The 26,869-nt window shown below is 43.4% G+C and overlaps 1 protein-coding gene across 1 annotated transcript in view; it reads right to left on the bottom strand.

Moving 5' to 3' along the window:
* prickle1b (prickle homolog 1b) overlaps positions 1–26,605 on the bottom strand; it is a 70,655-nt gene extending 44,050 nt beyond the window's left edge. Inside the window, exon 1 of the mRNA XM_020043048.2 lies at positions 26,587–26,605. Within this exon, the coding sequence (XP_019898607.1) occupies positions 26,587–26,589 (3 nt within the window). The 5' untranslated portion in view covers positions 26,590–26,605. The remainder of the gene's footprint in view (positions 1–26,586) is intronic.
* Between the last annotated feature and the right edge of the window lie 264 nt (positions 26,606–26,869).

Below are 26,869 nucleotides of genomic sequence, written 5' to 3'. Positions count from 1 at the left end.
CCCCCTGGAGGGCCTGTTAATCTCTCTGGTTAAGCTCATCCATTCTCCCCCTGGAGGACCTGTTCTTCTCCCCGGTTCCCCATGCTCAAACCACCCTCTGCTCAAACCATGTAGGTCCCTCGTGACTATTGATCAATTGGATGCTTTGAAAACATTTAATTCTGGCTGAAGAATGCAGTCCCTAACTACTTTATACTGAATGCTTTATTTTATTTGTTTTTAAGTTATTTTATTTTATTAAAAGTGCTGTAGAAGTTGAATACATTTTAGTTATTATAATTATGATTCTTGATCATTATACATATTGCTAATAGTAGAAGTAGAAGTAGTAGTTGTATTAACTTTCATTTTATTATTATAATTTCATAATTGTCATATTGATATAGTTGGTGAAAAGCAGACTAAGCATCTCTGTAGATAACATCATGTTATTTAATATTTACTTTTCCCACTTGTAACATATACAATAAGGGTGGTTTGAGCACGGGGAACTGGGGAGATGAACAGGTCCTCCAGAGGGAGAATGGATGAGGGGAACCGGGGAGATGAACAGGTCCTCCAGAGGGAGAATGGATGAGGGGAACCGGGGAGATGAACAGGTCCTCCAGAGGGAGAATGGATGAGGGGAACCGGGGAGATGAACAGGTCCTCCAGAAGGAGAATGGATGAGGGGAACCGGGGAGATGAACAGGTCCTCCAGAGGGAGAATGGATGAGGGGAACCGGGGAGATGAACAGGTTCTCCAGAGGGAGAATGGATGAGGTGAACCGGGGAGATGAACAGGTCCTCCTGGTTTGAAATAAGCCTGAAGGAAGTCAAATCAATGATTACAGAAGAATGAAAAAAAACAAAATACAATAAGCAATTCATGATAGGCTGCTATATTTGGCTGTCTTTTAGGACCTCTAAAGAACCATTTGGGAGAGACAGAATAACGCAGCAGGTTCTTTCCCAGTGATAGTTTGGACCTCTCCATCATTACATATTTTGGCAAAGATGGAAAACCATTATGGGCTAGTGGACTAGTTGTCACCCCTAGCCCTGGGGCCATTGGAATGACTGAGTTTTCCACTTGGCTTCAGATTTCCACATCGGAGCACAGCATCTCTCACCATCTCCACAAGTATGTAAACAGTAAGGATTGCCAGTGGAAACAGCCAAATGTGTACCGTATGCCTCATCTATCTTCACCAGCACTCTCCCTCTGTTCCAAAAATCATAGGAGCACAACAAGGAACAACCAGTACTCACAAAGTCTTTCTAAACAAAATAATAAAGCATTGTAGACAGACTGCACAATTATTGTGTAAAATGTTTGAGGGCCTGAAACGATTGGATATATATATTTACACAATATCCCATAATGACAAAAACAAAATGATCTAATGTACATAAGTATAGACCCTTTATTCAGAACTTTGCCACTGGCTGCCATCAATGCTAAAATGGAACTTTAAATGCTTCAGCAAAAACCCAATCTATACCTCAACAGGTGTACAGAGAGATACTGGGACTTCATGAATTTGTGCTCTGACATGCACCATGAAATGTGGGACCCTCTATAGACACTATGCAATTCTAAATCATTAATTGAATATGCCAAAAGGGGGACACCAATCAAGTTCTGGAGACATCTCAAGGACGATGAAAGGATGCACCTAAGCTCCATTTGGAGTATCATGGCAAAGGGTCTAAAAACTTTTGTTTGAGATTTCAGGTTTTTCGTTTTCACTAACTGGCTCAGATTTTGAAAAAACATGTTTTCATGTTATTATGGGGTATTGCATGTATAGGCGAGGCATTTTTTTTATGTGTATTAAAATATCATCATCATTGAAGTCTAGAACACAAAGGAAATGTGAAAGGGTCTAAATACGTTTCCGAAGGCACAACGATGAATTGTGCCGTAGCACAACTGTTGAAGTCAAATGTGTTGTAGAGTCTTACAGTGCCAGCGTGCACACAGCCAAATACAAGGGCCTGTAAAGTAATCAAACGACAGAAGTCATCAACCCATCCTACTGCTGTCGACACCTCAGCGTCCTCGGATGCATCCCAAATGTCAGCCCACTCCCTAAGTACTCCCCTTAGGGCCGTGTACTGAAGGGGCGCTATTGGTTCTGATCCCTTGGTCCAGTGGTCTGTCAATCTAACCGATGTAACCAAAGGTAGTGGCCTACATAGGGGATAGGGTTACATTTGGGATGACCCTCCCACAGCCATTTACAGTGTTCTGATAGATTCTGCGTCGGGTAGAGTCGGTTTGTGAACCTTGAAGCCCCTACTTTTTTCCATTTTCCCAAGCGAGTCTTGTCTTGTAAGCCACTGCCACTGGTGGGGTGCTTAGCTGTATTAAAAGTTGTGGCCTGTTTAAAACTGAAAAAAAAATCTTCACAGGGGCGCAAAGAGGGAATAGTAGAGAGACAGAACTGTGATCAAGAGGCAAAACCCTAGGATCTGACATAATAGACAGACTTTGATATGGACTGACTTCAGACGCTGGAACTAAAGTGTTGAGCCTGCATCAGCAACCAGCGCTGACTCTTTGTCTGGGGCCACAGAACTTTGAAAAAGGCAGTTGAGGGTAAGTCTCCAAACTTGGTGCCATGGTAACTTGCTGTGTTCCTGCTAACCATGATTCATCACCTATCAGCAGGGCCGCTGGGTTGGCGCACGCACGTCGACTGTGTTGGCATCCAGCATTGGCATCACACACAGACATTGAGATTGAGCGCCAGCCAGGATTTCTATTGGTGAGCTGCAGGCTTACCCTGTTTTTTTTATTGAATTTTTACCTTTAACGTCTAGCGACACAGAAGGAAAAAACTAATCTAGCCGTGTCATGTTAAATCAGGGACGAAATTCTCCTACCAGGACATAAAAAAACAACTAAAAACAAAGGACACCTTCATAGTGCACAGCACTGATTCAACATGGCGTTGTTCTCTTGTCCGTGCAGCTGGCGGTGTTAATCATGAACTTGAACAGGTGTCTCTGAAAGGTGTCTCACCGGCGCCTTGCCGTTCCCCGTCTACTGAACCTCATCGATTGGACTGTATTTGGTCTGGTGGGTTTATAGTATAGTACTGCGTGTGTGCACAAGGAGCAGCATGACTCATATTCCAGTCCTGTAGATTAGCCCTGATCGATCGCTTCCAACCATATTATTTGACAAGAGACGATTGGAAAGGAGATTTTGCTCAAAGAACAGTGGGATGAATTCAAACACGTGCTGCGGCGTGTGCAGAGACATGGAGCGCCGTACGCCCCTTAAAACCTCACCAAGGAACAGCGATGACTCAGAATCAGGGCTGCACGATTTTCATAGGATACCGAATTGTGACTTTTTCGCCAAATATTGCAATTACAATCATGATTTCCAATTTTGAAACATGGGTGTACACAGTGTAGTGAATGTCACTTCAAAATATTGATCAGAGAGATCATAGGGTGGTATTCAACTTTTTTAATAAGGTGTTATTAAAAAAGTTAAAGTTTAGTGCTTTTGAAACATTTAACACTACCAATTTGAAGGTGCAGCCAGTGTCAAAACTTTTAAGTATATACTTATTTAAGGCAATGGCCTTTGTTATGTTTGCACTGTTATAGCTAATTACGCAAAGTTTCTCAACTCATTAGGGATAATATGGGAGAAATTAAGTAGGCACTGAGATTGAACCCAAAACTCGTAATAACCATGCTGTTGTGTATGTGGGACAATATCTTGGTGCCTCTCGTTAGCTTAAAGCAGACATCTTTGCTAGCATTTGCAGTGTGAACTCATTGGAAAACAAAATCAAAAGTATTTGAACAAAAATAGTTCAGGTTCTGTTTAAAAGTAATCTACAAAAACACAACACCGGAAAGAACAACTATTAACGACGGACAACGTGTGCCTGTCGGCTCGCATGATGCTCATCTCATTCACATTTTTTTTTCCAGCCCGTTGGTTTGATATTGCACATGTCAATAACGCAATTTCAATTTTAATTCGATCTATTAAGTCTGCATTCAATTTTGACTTAATAGAAGATATGAACCCAATACAATGACTCATACAGAGGACGGATGCCCCTATGAACCCCTATCTATCATGAACCATGTCAGATTACGAATCACTCCGCCAGTCCTGCATGTTGCTGGTAAAGAGGACACTGGCGCCTCACTGGCTCACTGCACAATCACTCACCTGAAACTGACCGTTGACAGGATGCGTCCCAAATGGAACCATATACAGCACAAAGCACTAGGCTGCAGGATTTGGCATGATTATCTGGATACCCATTAGATCTGACATCATTGTGACAGGTAGTCTTCCTGGAGACGGACGGTCGTGAGTCTTCCTGGAGACGGACGGTCGTGAGTCTTCCTGGAGACTGACAGTCATGAGTCTTCCAAGAGACTGACAGTAGTTAGCCCTCCTGGGTACTGACAGTAGTTAGACCCCATGGGTACTGACAGTAGTTAGCCCTCCAGGGTACTGACAGTAGTTAGCCCTCCTGGGTACTGACAGTAGTTAGCCCTCCTGGGTACTGACAGTAGTTAGACCCCATGGGTACTGACAGTAGTTAGACCCCATGGGTACTGACAGTAGTTAGCCCTCCTGGGTACTGACAGTAGTTAGCCCTCCTGGGTACTGACAGTAGTTAGCCCTCCTGGGTACTGACAGTAGTTAGCCCTCCTGGGTACTGACAGTAGTTAGCCCTCCTGGGTACTGACAGTAGTTAGCCCTCCTGGGTACTGACAGTAGTTAGTCCCCATGGGTACTGACAGTAGTTAGTCCCCATGGGTACTGACAGTAGTTAGTCTTCCTGGGTACTGACAGTAGTTAGCCCTCCTGGGTACTGACAGTAGTTAGCCCTCCTGGGTACTGACAGTAGTTAGTCCCCATGGGTACTGACAGTAGTTAGTCCCCATGGGTACTGACAGTAGTTAGTCTTCCTGGGTACTGACAGTAGTTAGTCTTCCTGGGTACTGACAGTTGGATAGGTTTGCATAGATGCCCAAGGTTATGATATCCTTTTCTGGACTGTTATTTCCACCATTTCGCATATGAAGAACGCAGGACGAGGACTCAGCTGCAAGCCAAGGCATAGAAGCTGTGTGTGTGTCTGTGTGTGTCTGTGTGTGTGTGTGTGTGTGGTGTGTAGGAAAGATCAGAAAGGTCAAGGTTTTTTCCATAAGACCAAATCTGATAAAATAATTAGACTGTATAGATTTATGTATTGCCCTGCTGCTTCACTCAATGTACATAAGCAACAACAATCAGACCTGCTTGGACAACCAAACCTTTCAAGATGGGATTTCATATTTGATCACCAGAAGGAAGAGTTTTTAGTACAACACAGCACCACCAGCAGTTACTGTTCATCATTGGCTACAGTAGGTACTGCCAAACAATGTCTTCTCTTACAGGAAATCACTTATTTTCTTCACATTTACAGAATTTGTTCATACTGACATGACCACGGTTTAGTCAAACACACGGTTCCAATAACCCCCCCCCCCCCACCCCCACCCCCCCGCCAAAATACAATACTTTAAAAGGTTCCGGGCCAATCTGTTTATATGTTGTAATCATCATTGCGTCATCTAGTCCTACATACTTCATTGTCTGAAGTAAACACACAAGCTGTTGATTAAGGTGGCTCAATCAGAAAATGAACAGACTGTATCGCGAACGGAACCATATTCACTCCAAAACAGGTTAATCAGCACCGTCCATTTCAATGGCACTGCATCCGGTCAAGAAAAGCTTGCCGTTTTGGAGTCAGACGTACACTGGGTGACCTTCCTGCCAAGTCGTAGAGACAGAAAGACCACACTGTGAGGACACACACTCACTATTAGAACAGGCTGTTGTTCGTACTTGGCACTGATGTGACTACAGACAACGAGAGCTGGAGAGAGGTGGATGAGGGAGAAAGCTTGAGGAGAGAGACAGGTTGCGGAGAGAGAGGGAGAGAGAGAGACAGGCTGAGGAGAGTGAGAGAGGGGTTGAGGAGAAAGGTGGAGGAGAGAGACAGGTTGCGGAGAGAGAGGGAGAGAGAGAGACAGGCTGAGGAGAGTGAGAGAGGGGTTGAGGAGAAAGGTGGAGGAGAGAGAGAGTGAGATAGAGGCTGAGGAGGGTGAGAGAGGGGTTGAGGAGAAAGGTGGAGGTGAAAGAGGGGTTGAGGAGAAAGGTGGAGGAGAGAGACAGGTTGCGGAGAGAGAGGGAGAGAGAGAGACAGGCTGAGGAGAGTGAGAGAGAGAGAGAGAGAGAGAGGCTGAGGAGAGTGAGAGAGGGGTGGAGGAGAAAGGTGGAGGAGAGAGAGAGTGAGATAGAGGCTGAGGAGGGTGAGAGAGGGGTTGAGGAGAAAGGTGGAGAAGAGAGATAGGTGGAGGTGAAAGAGAGGTGGAGGAGAGAGGTGGAGGAGTGACGGGAAAGGTTGAGAAGATAGAGAGAGGTCAAGGCGTATGAGAAATGGGAAATGGTTGAGGAAACAGGGAGAGAGTGAAAGAGAAAGGGGGAGATTAGATAGGGAAGAGGAAGGATCGGCACAACGACAGACATTGCAAAGGGACAGAAAGGTGGGGAAAGTCAGAAGAGGGGGATGGTTTGAAGAGGGAAGCCAGACAGGGAGTTGATAGTCCGTGTTGTTTAGTGCCAAGAAAAGCAGCATGGCTCAAGAGTGAATGAGATTCTATGAGGTTGAAGAATAAACAGGTCTGGAAAAGAACAAAATGGAATGTGTGTGTGTGGTTGTGTGTGTGGTGTTTGCGTGCATGCATATCCATGTCTGCGCGGGTGTGCGCGTGTAGCCTACCACCAATCTACATCTTCCATCCCGAGTCTTAATGAAAGAGCTCATTAAGTTTATACGACCAAGACTTAAGAGCAGACTCAGACTAATGATACCTATTTTCACTGCTCTAAACCCGACACCAAAGACTCACACCATGAATCACATGTTAGTCATTGGTTTAATTAATAATGTTTTGCCAGACTTCTTGACTCTAGGTACGGCTTAATAGTGACCTCACAAAACTTTAAAGTCAAACGTCATTATCAGAACAATAAGGTTGAATTTTTCTGCTGACTCATTATGGAAGCTCAGTTTTCTGTCAAAGTGAAAGGCTAAGCTACCTCATTTTTCAGAGACTGAATGTACATTGACAGTAAAAACAATTGGGCAATGTTTATGTGATCCCCTTCCAAACAGACCTATTTTTTTCCCTTTTTCTTCTCTGCATTCACTTTTTATACAGCCATTGCTTTATCTGGGAAACAGCAAGAGACATTCAACTTTGACCCTGTTGTTGCAACTGTTGTCCTGGTAACCTGACATGACTGTAGCACGATCCAAAGTCATGAATAAATTAAGGGAGTTTGGCCAGGCGTTGTAGTGGCTATCATTTTACCACATTTTATCTCAAAATGTGACAACGTTTTGACACCTACGATTACAGACAAAAAAGGAAACGGCAAACAAGGAAGGCAGAGCAGTGAAATGAACAGATATTGTTATTGTTCAGCATGGAGGATAATGACTAGCGTAGTCATATAGATGATTATGTTGTGGAAATCTTAAGAACAATGAGTGTGTGTGTGTGTGTGTGTGTGTGAGTGTGACTGTGGCCTTGAGGGTCTACCCCTGCTACTACTCAGTGAGGCCAAAACCCTGCATCCACAGGGTTCATCATAGAGACGACCTGTTGGCCTACAGGGGTTAGAGGTCAGGGGTCATCAATCCCAAGAGGTGCAGTGGCGACACCCAAAGCGGTAGGCAGTGGGCTTGAACAGGGCTTGTGTGTGTGTCTGTTGAGAGCTAGTCAGACGGGGCTTGAACAGATGGACAACAAATCCACAACTGAGAGAAGGAACATAAAAAGTTTAAATAAAAAAGACAATGAGAAGAAAGTCAACGTGTCCCTGACAGTTCATATGGCTCATCACATAAAAATCATACCGCTATACAAAAATAAAATTCTGGCAACAACTTTCCATTGGGTCCTAATGCCAGTGAAGTGGGCAATTTAGTCCTGAAGCTTAATCGGACTACAAACATCTAAGAAAAAGAGGATTAGGTTTGGTGGAAAAGCAACTGAGGGCAATACAAAAGACGACCAATGTGGAGGCATGTGAAGCCTCTCAGAGCCCTTTTCATAATGCCAGAGGAAGGCAAATAGAGTGGCTGTGCCTCAATATTGAACAACAACAACGCACAAACCGATGAGATGAATGCTCTCACATTTCACATTTGTTGGTGTGTTTCCTGTCAAAACAACTGGATAATGTTTGTATTGAAAACCCCTCACAAACAGGCCCCTATTTACCACCTATTTGCAGGTAGTGTACCCCTCACATACACAACGGTGGAAACTGACAAATGGCACTGGGGTGTTTACAGGGAACACCCCACCCGCCACCCCACTTTCAGATGAATGAAAAGCTGAGATAAAAACGAAGGCGTGATTAATTCAGTGTGACACAAAACGTGCATTACTTTCCTTGACAATTTAACGAAACAATGGCCATTCAAGGAGACATTGCCAAGGCGTTGTTTTGAAAGACTTTCTAAACACATCTAAACACATTATTTGGAAAGCTTTCACAAGCAGAATCGGCCCATGAGAGATCATCCAAACCCAATAGAAACATAAACATTAGGTGATTCAGTGGGTATCGGTACTCTTACCCTCCGACGCAGATCCAAAAGGCCACAGACAGAAAATAAATTAGAAACAGCACTTTACCCTTTAAAAGAGACGCCCCATTTTAACTTGTCCTTTGGTGTCGACCAATTGTATTAAGCGCTCCTTTAAGTGTCAGATCAGGAGCAAAACGAAAGGTTGTTTCTTTGATGGATGGGCATTTCCGGCCAATCAACTCTCAGCTTGACAGTAAGCCATACATCATGTCTTATAATGTCCCAGTAGGACGGTGACCCGGAACAATGACAATGCATTATAAAACCTAAACCAATTGCTCCGAAGATTTCTTAGTACAGGCTAATCTCATATAATTTGGTAAAAGACAAGGTTTTAGCACTGATCTAATTTATTTAGTGGTAACCAGTTTGGTTTTTCACGCAGTGAGTTTGCCGGACGCTGTAGACGACTGCTATGAGTAAAGCTTTGAATAAAGGCGCTATTCACACAGAGACACGCTCCCCGGGCGTCCTGTTGACCCAAGATTTTTAAAAGGAAATCATGAAATCATGAAAACATATGCTGATTTAAAGTGCCGTTAGCCTTGGCTCAGCCTGAATATGCACAGTGAGTACAGTATTTTGTGTGGTATCCAAACTGAGCCAGATGAACGTGGTTACCATTTTAATGTGACGTTTCTACCTAGCGTTACCGCAATTGCTAACTAGTGTTAGCACAATGACTCTATTCTATGGTATCTGCCAGTCTATGATATGACACTAGTTCAAACTGGTGCACAAATCCACAGTGCATATAACTGCCTTCTTACTGGATACAGAGACATGAAAATGGTATCCATGAGTCCATCTGACTGTAAGGGAGGTAGAATTACCTCAGAGACAAAATTCTCATATAGAAAAACTAGACAGGCGGTTGTGGTATAAACTTTGAAAAAAGTAACAATTAATACTATTATAGTTAATATTTAAATAATTGACAATGGCTATACAGTAAGATTAAAGAAAACATGCATTAATGCAAAATGTTTTTTTTATTAAGTCTTGAAATAGATCAAGACAAACTGTAGAACATTCTGTCGCTGGTGTCTCCTGCTTTCTCTTGGCGAGGGCCTTCAAAGCCGCCGACCTCTCGACCGCGCTGCCAGTGTTCGGTTGTGTACTTTCCCCCGTGGCAGAATCACCGTTTGTCCCCACAGATCACCAACCCAGCCCTGCCGGTGACCCGGAGAAGACCCCGGCACCCTCCAGGTCCTGTTACCCACGGCCCGTTGACTTTGAATGCAGCCCGATGCGGGCCAAGTGCCCCCGCATGACACAAAAAGCCCTCCCACACACCCTGCGTCTCCCCGATGACGCAACGCTGTTCCCGCCTGCCCAGACCCCCGTCTTCCTAGGTGGCACGACCCAAACCCTTGGGTTCGGGCAGGGGAATGCGTCATTATCTGGGGGAAAAAGGGTTGTGTGTCGGCGGTGACACAACAATGATTAAAGACTAAAGACTCCTGAAACAGTACTGTGATTTGGGACTGTGAGGCTCGATTAACCTCGTTTGCTTGATTGACCCTGATGAGTATAGCTGCGTAGCGGCTGGCTTCACTGTTGTCAGCAACGTAGAAATAGGGTAATTGGAACGAACGTCCACGACTTAAATCAATGGTTTGAGTAGGGTTGAACGAATTTGGGTAGCTTTCTCCAAAGTGCCCTATTTCTATGCTGAATCCACTGTTGGGGCTGTGTCATTAAGCATACACTAGTAGCAGCTTGGCCCCCTGTAGAGAAACCCCAGGGGTTCAATGTAAATATGAGGCCACGCAGGGACTTACACTGTACCTCTTCATTAACACTCTGCCTGCCTCTCAAATGGGACCATATTCCCTGTACTGTTCACTTCTTCTGACCGCTTAAACGTATGGAGCGGTATTCAGGTTCTGTCAGGAAACACAATTGAACCTTGATGGTTCTCTCTGGCCCGCGGGGATTACACCAGCTGACACCATTACGTCCATTATCCCGCCCAAAGGATTTTTTAATTAGAGCTACACAATGGTGATTAAGTACAAGAAGACAACAACAATTTGCTTTGTCATAATATTGTCCCATAATCTTGTCATGCTTAAGCTTGCGCTAAACCTTCCTGCTCCGAATCGCAGTGTTTTACCGTGGAAGACAATAGGCTTGAATCAACACGCATCCAGCATTGTTTGGTCTAGTTGGTGGTATTACACAGACACCTCTACATGGTGCCCCCTGACAGAGCAGTTAAATATAACGTATCCTCATACAGCATCACTTTGTTCACAGATCAATAGATTATGGAAAAATCGATCAAATAATTACTGTAATTGCCAGTAAGACCAAAGGAAACCCAACAAGCTAATACACAAAAACACATGCACACTCATAAACCCCCTATCTGCGTCTGGTTCTAAAACTCAGCCTTTGATGACAGCTGTTAGACAGCAGGTGTTGGAACAGTTAGATGCCATAAAACTCTTGCTCCCCTCATTGAAAACGTGTTCTATCACCTTGTCAAGCCCTATGGCAGACCAGGTGATGAATGACGGACAAACAGGTAAACAGCATTTGAATCGGAAGAGGAAGACGTCACCGCACCCATTCAAAGTTGGGATTCAACTATACATAGCACTGACACAAATGAACTGCCGCACGTCTTGGTCTTGGCTACTGAACAAAACAGTCGTACAGATATAAGGATGTCTACTTGAGATGACAGTTTTTGGAAACACTTTATTCTACATGACTGGTTTTCTCCACTGAAGCATAAAGGTGTTCTCGTCTTTTCCTGAATGGCTTGACAGATGGACGGACAGGTAGGCAGCACCTGTCGATGAATTAGCATTGACTCCTTTCTGCCTTTTTGCTGCAGGCAACAGTCATCCCAACCCTGCAGCGACTGTAATTGTTTTCTTTTTTTAAAGAAACTAACAAAAAAACTTTTATTTTGTCACTATATTTTTACTTGCCACCATATGTGAAAGTATTTCCAGTCAGGGAGGAGCACTCCAGTTTATCTGCATACATCTTTATCTGTATATCATTTTATGACAGGGATATGATTTGTATACATTCCTCTTTCACTTTGTATTTCCACATGATGGACGACCCAGTCATATATCTTCCTGTATACTTTATGTTCACAGGAAAGGACATGATAGGACATGGGCAGAAAAAGTAATCGTACCTACAATCCACGCTCAGAAGACTGATGACCTCCGTTAGCTTTTTTAGGTGCCCAAGTAGCCTGAGAGAGTCACTTGAGAGAAACAAGACAAGGGAAGCCCTTCTGATTATGCTAACCCCCGACCCTGGGCGACAGTCGGCCAATAAGCATCAACCCGTGGGGCTCCCGGCCACATATCAGCCAGCAGCACAAGCAAGGCTTGAATCTAGACAGTGGTGGACAGCTCGATACCACAAAAAAAGCACATTAAACATCTGGGGGCCAGTCTTCCATTCACCATAAATCACATAAACAAATTGTTTTCTATTATTGACTGACTTGAAACATTTTAAATGTTCCTATGCTTTATTAATAAGGTCACATTTGAAGCAATGCTCAATGGATAAAACCTTAAACAAAGTAGGCTACCCTCTGCTTACTGACTTACAGAATTTAATCAAGCTTGTCTTTCAAATACATCACTACCTCTGAGTTTAAACAACGTTAAGTACATATAAGATGTAAATGTATGAATCAAAGGCAATAATACTATGTAAAAATGATAAATTGTAGCAATATATAGTTGGACTAAACAGAAAGACATTCTTGTCAGAATACTTTGATGTAGTTCAAGGATATAATTCACCGACAAATTGGGTGGTAGTGAAATAAATAGGTATCAGGTTTGTAAATGAAATTCATTGTTTGTTGCCTCCAGCTATAGGAAATATGGAATATTTCTGTTGAAATTGGTTAATTAGCTGTCTAGAAAGTGGAATCACTTTACCATCTGCCTTCTTTACAGGCCTACTAAACATAATGTCACCAATAAGCAAACGTTTTGTGCCAATTCAATATATTGGCTATCTGCCAAGTTTTGATTGTTTAATCTGGATTGTGACCAGGTTTGTTGCTCGTGAATTTTGATGGCTGGTTTAAAAAGCTGAGTGTTTATCTGCTTTCCCCGGTACATTTTTAGCTCATAGCTCTGGATAATTGATGTTTTAACGTAGCCTAATGTGCAGTACTGAGGGAGAGACAGCCTACTTGAATAGTTGTTCGATTCAGAACTGTTGTGTTCCCCAAATGTAGTACATATTTCCCATAAACCATTCGTATGTTGCGCTTAAACATACCCTTATGCCTTGTTTACATTTGCGCTTTTGCTACTGCTGTAGCTCTGACTAGTTATGGCACGCAGGTCTGTGTAAGGTTCAAGATACATTTAGACTGACAAACTGGCAACAAAAAAAAGACTTGTAGCTTCAGAAAGTATTTATCCCCTTTGCTCTTTACCCCATTTAGTTTTACAAATGAAATCAAATCTAAAAGGCTGAAATGTCTTGATTCAGTAGATTTAACACTATTTTGAAATTACTACTTCATCTCTGTACTCAACTGTAAGGTTTCTTATTTCCAAGCAGGTAAAAGTTATTCAAGCTAAAAGAGGTTTTCCAATGTCTCTCAAAGGAAGGCACAAATGGAAAAAAAAGTATACACTGAATATCCCTTTGTGCATGGTAGTGTTAGTAATTCGGATTTTTGATAGAGTATCGGTAGCCCCAGTCACTACAAAGATAGAGGCCTTCATTCTAAATCAGTCGAAGCGAAGGAACAGGCCTTCCAGCCAAATCTAACCGAGGGCCTCCAAAAGGCTAGGAAGAGCCCATAGGAGGTTAAAGAGAAGTGGTCTGTGACGGTGATGATCATAGTGACTCAGATCGTCTGGGTCATTAAGCATCCAGTGTCTCTCTCTCTCTGTCATGTCTTCATTTAGCTGTCTTCATTAGGACGATTATCAGGACTCAGACTGAGGCTAGGTAACAGGCAGGAGAAGGGGCCCATGGGTGAACAGAAAGGGAACAGCGGAGCTGATCCTGTTCCTGCCGTAGTGGAGAAATCCCATCTGGAATCTATGTCAAAGCCATTACTAACGTCTGGAAGACCCGAGCCGACTCTAGCCCAAATGAAAGTGGATCATTGTATGCTATATGTTAAGCGAGAGTTTTTCCCGTTTTCTGGTGGAGAAAAAAGTCTCACAAGAGTCAAAAATCTGCTTAAACACGAGTTGTACCAGGACGACAACAGTGCTGTAGCACAGCAAACATCTTCCGAGACATTTTGGAACTGGCCCCTATATCCTAATTACGTTATGTTCTGTAAACATATACCAAAATTATAACACAGGGCGGGTATATCCCACAACCTCCCAGTTACAACATTACAGTTTCCTCAAACCGGCTCCCTTCAGATCGGCATCAACACCCTCCAGCAATGTCCTGTCCATAGCGTTCAAGTGTAACCAGGTTAGGACTGTGTACCTCAAACCAGCGCTGGTTGAATCATGTGTACAAAATACAATGTCATATGAAGTAAACTGCATTGTTTCAGACAGTAGCTCATCTCTGTTCATGTTATTAATTCATGGTGCTGCGATAGAGTGGTGTTTGCCCTAAGATTGATCTGTTTATCATTCTGTCACATTGATAACCCTGATATTGTATATGTTTGTATGGATATCGATTTCTTTGCTTAGGGTTATTGTTCAGTTACCATTGATTGGATACATTATATGTTGTTCCTTTATTATAATGTTATTTCTCTGTTAGTCTGTAAATCAGTTATCTGTCAACTGCTCAGCTATAGAGTCTGACAACATGTTTGATCTCTCTACTTATTCTATTTCTAAAATGCTAATAACTGCTAAGAAATAAGAATGAATAGCAAGGGTGTTAGAGAGCAATTCTTTCGCCTGAACTACTCCACGGCCAAAAGCACTCTAGAAATCGGCAAAATGCCCCTTGTTGCGACACTGAGAAATACCATGGAATCCATAATAAATACTTTTATAAGAAGGCCAAGGTTATTCCAGTAAATGAAAAGAGACCTTAACCAACTCTTGGCTCCGATAAAACCACACCGGATGTGATTGTCGCCTTGTTACTGCAGATTCTAGCTTTAAAATTGCAGACTTTCAAAGCTCCATGGCAAAATGTGTAGAATTGGAAAGCTGTAACATTGTAATAGTGCCTTATTCTTCAAGGTTTCAGAATTAGTCATGGCAGGAGACTGACCCCTCTGGGTGAGACGCTAGATCCAGGAGACTGTGTTCTGGCCCCCTGAGCCTCGCATATGCTGTAGGGGATCCCCTATTCAGGCCTCAGCCTATGCATATACACACACACACACACACAGACACAGACAGACACACACACACAAACTCTGTGCCTCCTCTGTGTAGCATATAAATATTTAATTGCAGGAGATAATCTCCCTCGCAGTTCTGCCAGACATGCAGACATATTTACAGACAGCTGGACAATGAATCACTTCAAGTCAAACATAGAGGAATGAAAGAAAATAAAAAGGCCAGCTTGTTTTCCAATTTTTCTTCCCTTCAGACGATGATTGTGATGAGTTGGAGTTGCTGCCAGAACTGCACCTGAAGATGGATCTGTCCCTTTGGCCATTTTTTTTGTTCGGCCCCATTGCAGAGGAAAGTGATACCGCGTTTCTCTCAAAGCATAACGAGAAGCTGGGTGTACTTGAGGGGACGCTGCGTGTGTGCACGTGTCTTAGCGCTCATGATATCTTGACAGAAAACAGTATTGTGTTGGCAATTTGTAGCGTAATCCCCGAATGATCTGCGTTGCAAATTCTGGGATGGTATAGAATTTCACTCTGAACCATGGTACAAACCCTTTCATTATGACCAACACTGGTTTATAACAGGGTGAGGTTATCTCTGTGTGGTCAGACACAGAATGGTCTTAGCAAATTGTTCCAAAGACTGTCACGATTCAGCATACAAATGAAACGATTACTGGACTCCCAGTGATTCCTCAACTTTACAGAATGAACAACGCTCTCAAGAGCATGTCTCTTAGCTTAGCACACACCACACACATGTCCCACACCAATTTTGGTATACCATTATGGTAGTTTCTGAGTATGCTTCTGAGTATTACCAACAACAATATCAGCTTTCAGGAGGGTTGTGCCTTTCTATATGGTTTTCTTAATGCAGAGGAAACACTAGAAGAGCTCTGATGTATGTGCTGTGTGGAGTGGATCGTTTTCTCAGGGGCTGTCCCTTCCTCTCCCCGACCCCCCCCCCCCACCCCCCCCCCCCCCCCCCACTACTCTTGGCATGTCCACATGTGTTTTATTATGAGTGCTGTTGAACTGTAAATTCCAAGGCCAGGCTTTCCTTAAGGAAAAGCTTGGATATACCGGAGGGAGCTGGGGCTTTGAGGGAAGAGACAGGGAGATGGAATAGAGAGAGAGGGGAAGTGTGAGAGGTGGGAGTAATACCTTCTTTTCCATTCCTCTCCCTCCTTCTCTCCCACTCTCTCCCTGTGCCACCCTCCCTTCTCTCCCTTTTTTTTACCCTGTCTTCAGTACTATATAGGGGTGTAGAAGGGAGAGGGCAGGAACACTGCGTCGAGCGTGGATTCTTTGTATGGAAGAAATGTTCTCTCGCACCTTGGAAGAGGTTTCACTCAGATAATTCCCTCACGAAACCACGGACACCGTTGTAACGTCGCCATGACGGCATCATGGCACTACAGCAGGTAACACTGTCACTTCTCAAAAGGCAGTTTATCATCCCTTATAGCATCGCCGTGTAATGATAGGGAACAGCCTAGTGTCACTGTACATAAACTTGACATTTCCTTGCATCTGTCCTCCTATTCACCAGATCCATAAGTGGTCAGGGTTGAAAACACAGCTCTTCATTAACACTGATGTTAGTTTGCCAATTTCCTCCTCCTCTTTCCCTCCATCAATGTGACAATCAGAATTAGAGCGTGACACAAGGGGTCACGACCTGGTCCCCTTCTCAGCTACACCCTTAACTCTGGGTCGCCCCTAGGGTAGGGTTACTGACTACAACCTAAGGGCACTTCTAGTCCGACCTGGGTTTAACTAGGGTTCGTTTTATTTCAAATGCCAGTTTTTTTATTATTTGTTTCTTTACCATTATAACAAATGTTTTTTGGCTTGTTTTTACTTCTCCCTTATTACTGTAGCTACTAACTGTCCTGTCGACAATCTTGAGTTTCATAATCATTATTTCAGTTATATATACAGCTCAGTGGTCTCTTAATTTGTTTCCGGAGCTTTACTTCCAATTAAATGTATGTTATCTCCAGGGTAGACTTGGGCAAAACGTTTTCTCCATTTTTATGTCACGCTAAGGAAGTACTTTGAATTGAATCGAAAATGCTTTGACGGAAGGATGGGCATGGGGCACGTTTTGCACCTTCAGAACTGTTCCATTGGTTCCCGTTCACCAGACAAGAAGTATTCACATACACGTCTGAGGGTGTGTTCAGGGATTAAGTTAAGGGGGAAAGAGATCGCGTGATGTCAATTACACACTCTGTATCAGTTTCAGCAGTTTATGCATCAACACAATTTCAATTATACCCCTAAAGTTTCCCTCCCCAAACCATGAAAGAAGTCTAGTGTCTTTTACCATAGGTCACATAGCAATTTAATCCTCCACTACAGAAGAGTTAAACCAAACAATGAAACTGTTACTAAGACGTTTTATGGCTGGTGACTTCATCCATCCCAATCTCTTATAATGTTGAGCAGAGCTTTTTAATTGCCCTCTCTACAGTCTGTTTCCCATTTGATCTGCTAACAGTAACACTGAAATCAGCCTGTTCCTGAGGGCACTATGCACTTCACCATGCCAGATAGTGTCCACTGCTCTGGTAGCGAGTAGGCGCCCATTAGGAAGACGGCCTCTCTGCTCAGCCCAGAGTGGTGCCATCACGTCCTCATCTGACATGTCTCTAGGAGGATAAAACCTGTGTTTAGAGACAGGAAGAGGCCATTACAAAAGTATGTGTTTACTTATTGAACTCTCAGTGTTAGAAGACAGAAGAGCCTGGATCGTTTCCTGATCGTGGGATCCGACTTGGAAGGAAACACAAAAACAGAAGGGCTCAAGTTGGAACTGGAAGTCTAGCACTAGCTTCAAATCCACATCCCGGTTCAACCCTAACCCAGGTCATAGACAATCCTCCAACAAAAAGCACGGTCTGTTATACAGCCCTTCCCTGATCCCCCTGTATAAGCGAGCTGATTCACTGGCCATCAAGTAAACATCAAATAATTAGATCTCCTCTGCTTTTCCCTCTCAGGATGTTGTCAGTCAGTGTAGAGTTGACGGATAGTGACAGTTTGGCGGTAAATAACACTGTGTGTGTCTGACAGCCGCGATAAACAGCCTGTAGCGCTGTCTCTGTGGGGTTGTGAGGCAGTTACATCTTCACTGCATCAGACGACAAAAATATTCACATGATTCACGTGAAATTGTATCAATGAACTAGCGGGACGTTTGAGATCAGTGATGCGTGGAGGACGCAGAAATTACGTCACACAAATGAATTGCTGTCTGCTGCTGTATTTCGGAATAATTCAACAGATCTTAAAGTTGCCAGAGGGGATCTTAAGCACTCCAAACCCATATGATATTTAACAAATTCAAACAATACCTATCTTGGTGGGGGACATTGTATGCAACAGAATGATTTAGTTTGTGAAAAGAAAAGGGGGCTCGTTTTTACTGGTGAGCACCAATGTTGCAAATACAGGCTGAAATCACACAAAATCCCTGCTGTGCACCTTTTCTGGGTCACAGCTACTGAGAAGAATTACGTTTTCAAAGGTGAGGAAAGCAAAGCCTTAGAGCTCCATCCCAAGTTCCTCTAGGACCAGATCTATGCCATATCCTCCCCCCCGCAACTTGTCTCAACGCCGGGCTCTACTGAGGAGAGAATGAGTGGACACGTTTTCTGCCCCAACAGCAGAGGAGAAGAGGGACGGAGATGAACGGAAGAGCGAGAGGACAAGGGGGAGGAGAGAGAGAGAAAGAGGGGAATGAAGGAGCGGCAGGGACAGAGAGAGATGGTACGTGCAGCCCTTTACTGACCTACATTCTCCTAAGAGATAGTCATTCTGTACAGTCGTACAATTTTCCTAACTAGTCAAAATTACTACTTGGTCTAAATGGATAATAGGTCAGGAAAAAAGTGCATTGTTTGGTACCACAATTATGATAAACTACTGTGTGAATTGCGTAAATTATCATAATTAAAATCAGGCTGTCCTACACTTAAAATCACCCGACTGAGATACTGTATGGTTTTTAAAAGACAACAGCCTTCTTTCAACCAGTCGCAGTACAACACTAACCATACAGATTTTGTCCCCCCATTTGGATTAACAAGACAATGTTCTGTTGGTTAATACAACCAGTTTCATTCATATCTAATACAAAGCTTGCAGTGCTCTGGGTAGAGCTGGTTTTATGCTCTACCTCACTTAGTTGATAGTCCATAATTGTAGGCTTAAATTATAAACTTCTCAACTGAAGACAACTACTGTACACAGCCTTTTTACACGCCATATCATTTCCGAACAGTATTGAAGAATATATGAACGGCTAGATCATTTTATAATGTGAATTTGCAGAGATCGCGACCTTGAGCCGACTCATTCTGAAGCCACATATGTAAGATTTTCATAGGAGCCCCCCAGGGAATGAACACAGCGCAAGATCAGAGAATTAAAAGACCAACTGTTTCAAACACACAGAGAACATTTGTAAATATTTATAAATAAATTATTATAAATTATATACCGGGTAAACCCTGGACCCGGTAAACACAGGACCCAATAAACCCTGGACCCGGTAAACACAGGACCCGATAAACCCTGGACCCGGTAAACACAGGACATGGCAAACCCTGGACCCGGTAATCACAGGACCTGATAAATCCTGGACCCGGTGAACACAGGACCCGGTAAACACAGGAGCCGGCAAACACAGGACCCGGTAAACCCTGGACCCGGCAAACACAGAACCTGGCAAACAGATGAACCCTGGACCCAGTAAACACAAGACCCGATAAACCCTGGACCCGGTAAACACAGGACCCAGCAAACACAAGACCTGGTAAACCCTGGACCCGGTAAACACAGGACCTGGTTGCTAAAAACAAATGCTGTTTCAATGACACAGGTGGATAATTCAAAATCACGCAATTCTTCACACCTGAGGCAATTACGCTTTCTGTTACCCCAGTAAGGATGGAAGCCGGTACCTGAGGGTTGCTAACATCATGTTAATACCGACTAGGCTACACAAGGCCACTGTTTTATACACGGTATCTGTAGACATACGGTGGGTGACTTTTGATTTGTGTATGTACAGTGTGAACATTGTGAGGTCTGGTCAGGTCAGCCAGTGTGTGTGGGCTAGCTGTGGGCAGGCCTGGTGGGGGGCCTTAAAACCAAGCCTGTAACTTACGTACCCACATAAATAGACAGTTTACTGTTAACAACAGTTTTACTATGAACAGGGACTTTTTTTTCTCAACACTTGGCAGAGGGAGAGAGAGAGAGACCAGAGACAGAAATATGATTTGCGATTTTTGGAGTTGGTTTCCTTTGTAACATGTCCAGGCCTCTGCATGCTGCCTTATCTGGAGCCTCTGCCACATTCCTGATCTAGACACCATTAGCCAGCTTTACCGTCGTTGAGCTGTATCTAGACATTATCTGCTCCTAATGGAGCTAATCATTATCTGTGTGATGTGTTGATGGGTTTTTCTCAGCAACCCCCAGCCAGGCTAATGACTCCCAGGTCCTGGGTGTTGGACCGTGACCAAGTTCTTTAAGGAAGAAACACATGCTGTTTGATTTTGACAAATCCAAAATGGCAACCGTATTACATGCTCTGTAAGTACAGGGAGGTATATACACCAAGAACTGACCTATACTTCTTCCTACATTCAAACAGCATTGGAGCCCCTCATTACTCGTTCTCCTGGAGCTGAAATGTGGCCAACCATTGGTAAATAGAACCAGTTTGAACCTCCGGCTGAGGCCGTCTGAATAATTGCCCGAGTGAAAAATGTTGGCCAGTGGAGAGGCCTGAGGTAGATTGGTCGAACTGGAGAATAACTGTGGACCTTTGTGGAGCTAACCTGCAACTAATGGAGAAAGATGATACCTAATAATGATGCCTTATCAGCATGCTAGAAGCATGAGAAATGGTTGGACTGATTTTAACTCCTGGGCCAGTCCTCCACGGCAGACGACTACATCACCCGGACTGTCACAAAACTTGTCACATTCACCCTCATATGTCGTTGCGAAATTGAGAGAGATCGAGAGAAAGAAAGGTATGTTTGTGCAGGGATCTATGTGTTTGTTTGTATATGTGCGTTTGTGCATGTGTGTTTCAAATGTCAGTTTGGAGCACTGGTCCTAGAACAGCTGTTTCCAATATGACTATGGCAGTGGATATGACTTTCCAGGACCCTTTGTGCCCCAGACTACAGATCCCAAGGTTTCTGCACAAGTATCATGTTTTACAAATAATCCTTTACCTTGATGTTAGGCACACATTTTTGTGGTCTCCTTCTCTTCACATTTCTTACTCATAAATGTAAATACATTTCTCAATCATAAATTTAAATTATTAAGTTGAATGTGTCGATAATGAAGAGTAATGATGAATGTGTCGATAATGATAATGACGAGAAATGAGGAATGTGCCGATAATGATAATGACAAGTAGCGAGGAATGTGTCGACAATGATAATGATGAGTAATGATAAATGTGTCGATAATGATAATGACATGTATTGAGGAATGTGCCGATAATGATAATGACAAGTAACAAGGACTGTGCCGATAATGACAATGACGAGTAATGATAGATGTGTCGATAATGATAATGATGAGTAATGATGAATGTGTCGATAATGTGGTTGCTGAGAGTCAGTGAAGTATACAGAGATAGCTAACTCAGTGTCAGTAGGTAGCCTAGCTGCTATAGCATCTGCCAGGTCAACGGATGGTTAAACAGTGAAAGATTCATCGTTCTGTCCAAGAACAAGGCAGTTGACAAGAATTGCTCATCATGTTGTTGCCGTAAATGAGAATGTGTTCGCAGTCAAATGACCTGGTAAAAGAAGTATATGACATGGCGCTACCTGCTATTATCAAATGCTAGCCGTTAAGTTACCGCAAGTGAGGTAGCACATTCATTATCAAGAGATTTGCAAGCCAAAGCAAAACACTTATCATTTATTACCAACATGAACTCTGTTATATAGAACTATCTTTCATGAAATGGCCCAGTAAAGATGGGAAAAGACGTGTGAAATTGTTCAATCCTTTAGAATGAATCTTTAGAATGAATTTTAAGTGCAATTATTGAAGTAAAAGGGTACTGAAAGTAGAAATGTTCTCAGGACCAGCTAACACTCCAGGACTCCTGCTGGTTTTCTTAGTAAGTGTTGAAAATCCTATTGCAAAACACTCCTGAGAAGCATTTCTTGCCTTTAACTGTCCGTGAACGTTTCACATCCTTCCAAAAAGTTTATCTTTCTGCGTTTGCACAGCCTTGCGAAATAGAATCATGTGAAGGATCGAAAGAAGGAGCACTTTATAGGTTTGATTTAGGAGGCGACTTCCCTTCCTAAAGGCAAGAAATGTGGTTTTATAGGGCAGCGGCAGTAAAGTGAATAGGAGACCTGAGGGCACTTTAAATCAATTAACAGATATTTGGTAGAAGGAGCACAGAGGATAGACCTATTTCAGCAAGAGACAAAGATGGACACATTCTGAAGAATTTTCACCTGGATCAACACAGACCAATGCAACACCGTCATGAGGTTCATGGACGTGTCTAAGAAGTAATTTTTGTAGTTTGACTTGGGGAAATTCCACCGGTGGAATTTGGAACACAAGTAATGACTACTTTAGAGTCTTGGCACACCTGCAGGTTATGCTAAACATTGGGACTGTAGCATGCTGGCATGTTCAACTTGTTCTGACACTGTTGCTTAAATAAGCTGAGAATCTCTGCAGGAGGATGTTTCCAGTGATGCACGCAGGCTTCTCGCTTCACATTTTGTTCAGCAAAGACTTACAGGCATTTCTGTTTCGTAGCTGAGCTGATGATCTGGTCAAAAATACAGATTCACGGAAAAGAACGTCTGAATGTCGAACCTGCTCGATAGTCACAAGTAGACCAAATTTGACATTTGTTTTTAAAATTTTTAGGGTCATTTACAAATGCAGCCTGATTATATTTTTAACAATCCTGAAAAAAGTGAGAGACCACTGCCCCTTTTTCTTTCCTTTCCAAAAAAGACGAAAAGGAAAGGTTTGAGTGAGGAACAGAAGCGTTACATTTACAGTAGGCTCTTAATTTTAACCCTTCTGTTCCTCACTCAAAACCTTCATTTTCGACTTTTTTGGAAAGGAAAGCGGAATCTGTCAAAGTTTACTTAAAATCAGGATGAGGCTTCCTTAGTAAACGCTACTATCAGTCTTTTTAAGATTTTTACTTTCACATGCATTTCCTGTAGCGTTTCTTTCACATGCACTTCCTGTGGAGTTTCTTTCACATGCACTTCCTTTGGTGTTTCTTTTACATGCACTTCCTGTGGAGTTTCTTTGGTTTGATTACATCAATCCTCTCACACAACTATGTACCACTGTTTGACACAATTTCAATGGAAAGTCACATGTCATACTTATGAATTACTATGATCTAGTATTTTATTCTTGGCTATACAGTCCAGAATGATTGCTGTTGCCAAATGGCATAATATGCCCATAATGCATCTCAAACAATGTAATACATTTTACCTGGGCCCCATAGGACTGAACTGGTTTAGCATAAGATGCCCACAGTGACAGAGTACAGGGAGAGAGAGAGAGGTGCTTAACACCAAGACCCTCCAAGGATCATAAAGCACTGCTTACCATTCCCACTTGGCTCAACACTTAAAGGACGTTCGGCCATTTTTACACGTGGTCTCATTTTCACTCTCTCTTTGCCAGTTGATCCCCCAAACCACACCCTGAAAGACTGTTTTATTTAGAAAGAAATGATGGTCACATTTCACCGGGAGCTCACCACTGACCATAGTGCGGCACGAAATGTGTCCAATGCATGTTAGGAAAACAGCTCAACCTAACACAAGAATTTGTAATTTTGTGGTGTATCTGGGTGTTTCGGAAAACTTTTATTTTTGTCAGAGGTTTTCTTGTGTAGTGGAACTAGGTGATGCTATGGACCTTCGATGTTTGGAAAAAGAAGCGTCAGACAAACGGCAAACTACCGGTAACCACAACTGAGTAACCACAACCCAAGGCTATCCAAAACCATACCAGTAACAACACCGACAGCCAGTATTCACCACTACAGGACAGTGATTCCACTCATGGTGCTGACAAGACCCGCGCATCACATGGTCGGTGGGAAAACACCAGCTGTAATCAAATCTTGGTTGAACCAAAGTGAATGTGCTGCATAATCGATCAGACGCTTGGTTAAGTTCTGGGCCCATAGCTGTAAACAGATGATAGGCATAGCAAGAGGATGGGAACCAGATCAAAGCTCCACACATCTCTGTTTGTTTACAGGCAAGGCAAGTTTAAGGGCCATGCCCCGCCCCCGACATTCAGAATATCAAACACTTGCGGAGTGTTTATTTGTCCAAGACAGCGGACCTGAAGGTGCTCATTATCTCGTTTCCCATTGTGACGTGGCCCATTGATGGTACCCGTCATGTTCCCCCTGACCCTGGTCATGAAGGATTAGGCAAGGTCTTACAGTACACACCTGCAGAGAGGCGGAGGATTTGATTTACAGTATCTCACAAAAGTGAGTACATTCCTCACATTTTTGCAAATATTTGATTAAAGGTGAGTACAACCATAAGTGAAATTGTCCAAATTGGGCCCAAATAGTCCTTTTCCCTACCGGGTGTCATGTGACTCGGTCTCAGGTGTGAACGGGGAGCAGGTGTGTTAAATTTGCTGTTATCACTCCCATTCACTCATACTGGTCACTGGATGTTCAACATGGCACCTCATGGCAAAGAACTCTCTGAGGATCTGAAAATAAGAATTGTTGCTCTACATAAAGATGGCATAGGCTATAAGAAGATTGCCAAGACCCTGAAACTGAGCTGCAGCATGGTGGTTCAGATGGTTTCAAGCGTATGTGGCGGCAACCAGGTGAGGAGTACAAAGACAAGTGTGTCTGGCCTACAGTCAAGCATGGTGGTGGGAGTGTCATGGTCTGGGGCTGCATGACTGCTGCCGGCACTGGGGAGCTACAGTTCATTGAGGGAACCATGAATGCCAACATGTACTGTGACATACTTAAGCAGAGCATGATCCCCTCCCTTTGGAGACTGGGCCGCAGGGCGGTATTCCAACATGATAATGACCCCAAACACACCTCCAAGATGACCACTGCCTTGCTAAAGAAGCTGAGGGTAAAGGTCATAGACTGGCCAATCATGTCTCCAGACCTAAACGCTATTGAGCATCTGTGGGGCAACCTCAAACGGAAGGTGGAGGAGCGCAAGGTCTCTAACATCCACCAGCTCCATGATGTCGTCATGGAGGAGTGGATAGGACTCCAGTGGTAACCTGTGAAGCTCTGGTGAACTCCATGCCCAAGAGGGTTAAGGCAGTGCTGGAAAATAATGGTGGCAACACAAAATATTGACACTTTGGACCCAATTTGGACGTTTTAACTTAGGGGTGTACTCACTTTTGTGGCCGTTTTAATGGCAGTGTGTTGTGTTATTTTGAGCAGACAGCAAATTTACAGCGGTACACGTCATTTCTTCAATGTCGTCACATGAAAAGATAGAATCAAATATTTACAAGAATGTGAGGGGTGTACTCACTTTTATGAGATACTGTATCAGCACATCAAACTGACATTGGGCATTAACTGGTGCCTTGAACAATGACGGCAGCTTATCCAGGGGTCACTACTGTAGGTATCAAAAAGAGCCATACAGAAATGATTGATTAACTTAAAGGGGCACTGTGGGGAATCCTGCCTCCAAACAATAACACAACTCGTCTCCTCCTCATCTTTCCTTGTGAATCACTCAGCGGCCTCTAGGCGTCTACTGCACATCTCAGTCGAGACAGACATGTAAATGGAGAAGTGTTTGAATCCCGGCCTCTCAATGGAGGGCATTAATACAATGCAGGCCGTGACCTCTAATGAGGGACGCACTTCTGAGCTAATATCATTCCAAGAGCTCTGTCAAGACGGTGAGGAGAAGACGGGGAGACTCATGTCCTGTCAGTTAATTTTTATGACACTCATTCTAACAGAGGGGGAGAGAGAGAGAGAGATAGAGGAGCAGCAGTCAGGGAAATGAGGGAGGTGAACGAGAGGAAATGCTGGGAAGAAGGGAAGAGTTCAGAAGAAGGACAGTGCCGTGAGTTAATATGACATGCCAAGATGATACACACACACAACCACACACACACACACAGTAATACATGCACACACACTGATAGGGAGGAACCAAGCGGTAATACACAAGGCCAAGATGAAACAGACATGGTGACATTTAAATTACAACGCGGTTTGAAAGGTTTCAGCCTGTTCAACAGTCGGCTTTCTAGAGCCTGTATTTTTAGACCTTTTCGCGTTCGCTCCTTTCCCTCGAAGAACAATCATGTGTGCGTGGACGTGTCTTAAATTCAGATGACTGACATCGAGTTGTCTGAGACACAGTGGTCCTGCTTTAGTATATGGCATGGCATAATGTGGCGTGTTATTGTGCCACTCTCGGTCACCCATAGGAAAGCTCAACACCTGTTTTGGTAGTGCGACAAATTGATTTTGGTGGTGTGTTTCATGTGTACAACCCCCCGGGCACCCTTACTTACCATGGCCGTGCCGTTGACCTGCCATTTTGAGTCTCAGTGTTCTCCCTTGCTTCTGAACGGGCCACCGGTCAATCTCAGCAGCACCTAAAAAACAACCGATCTGAATTAGGCCACAAGCAGCATTGTGTGGGCTGCGTATATTCATTTGGCTAAAGTCCTTTAACCATCACTTCTTTGTTAACAGACTTAACAATGGGTTTTCAGAGGGACTGTCTAGTCAGGATTGAAAACGTTTTCTCTGATTTGTACAGGGTGTACAGTCAGACTTCTGTTTGAAGGAAAC

Source organism: Esox lucius, chromosome 23, assembly GCF_011004845.1.
Source record: "Esox lucius isolate fEsoLuc1 chromosome 23, fEsoLuc1.pri, whole genome shotgun sequence".
Lineage (NCBI taxonomy): Eukaryota > Metazoa > Chordata > Actinopteri > Esociformes > Esocidae > Esox > Esox lucius.
The sequence above is the reverse complement of the archived record's forward strand: the minus strand, read 5'-3'. Positions and strand labels throughout refer to the sequence as shown.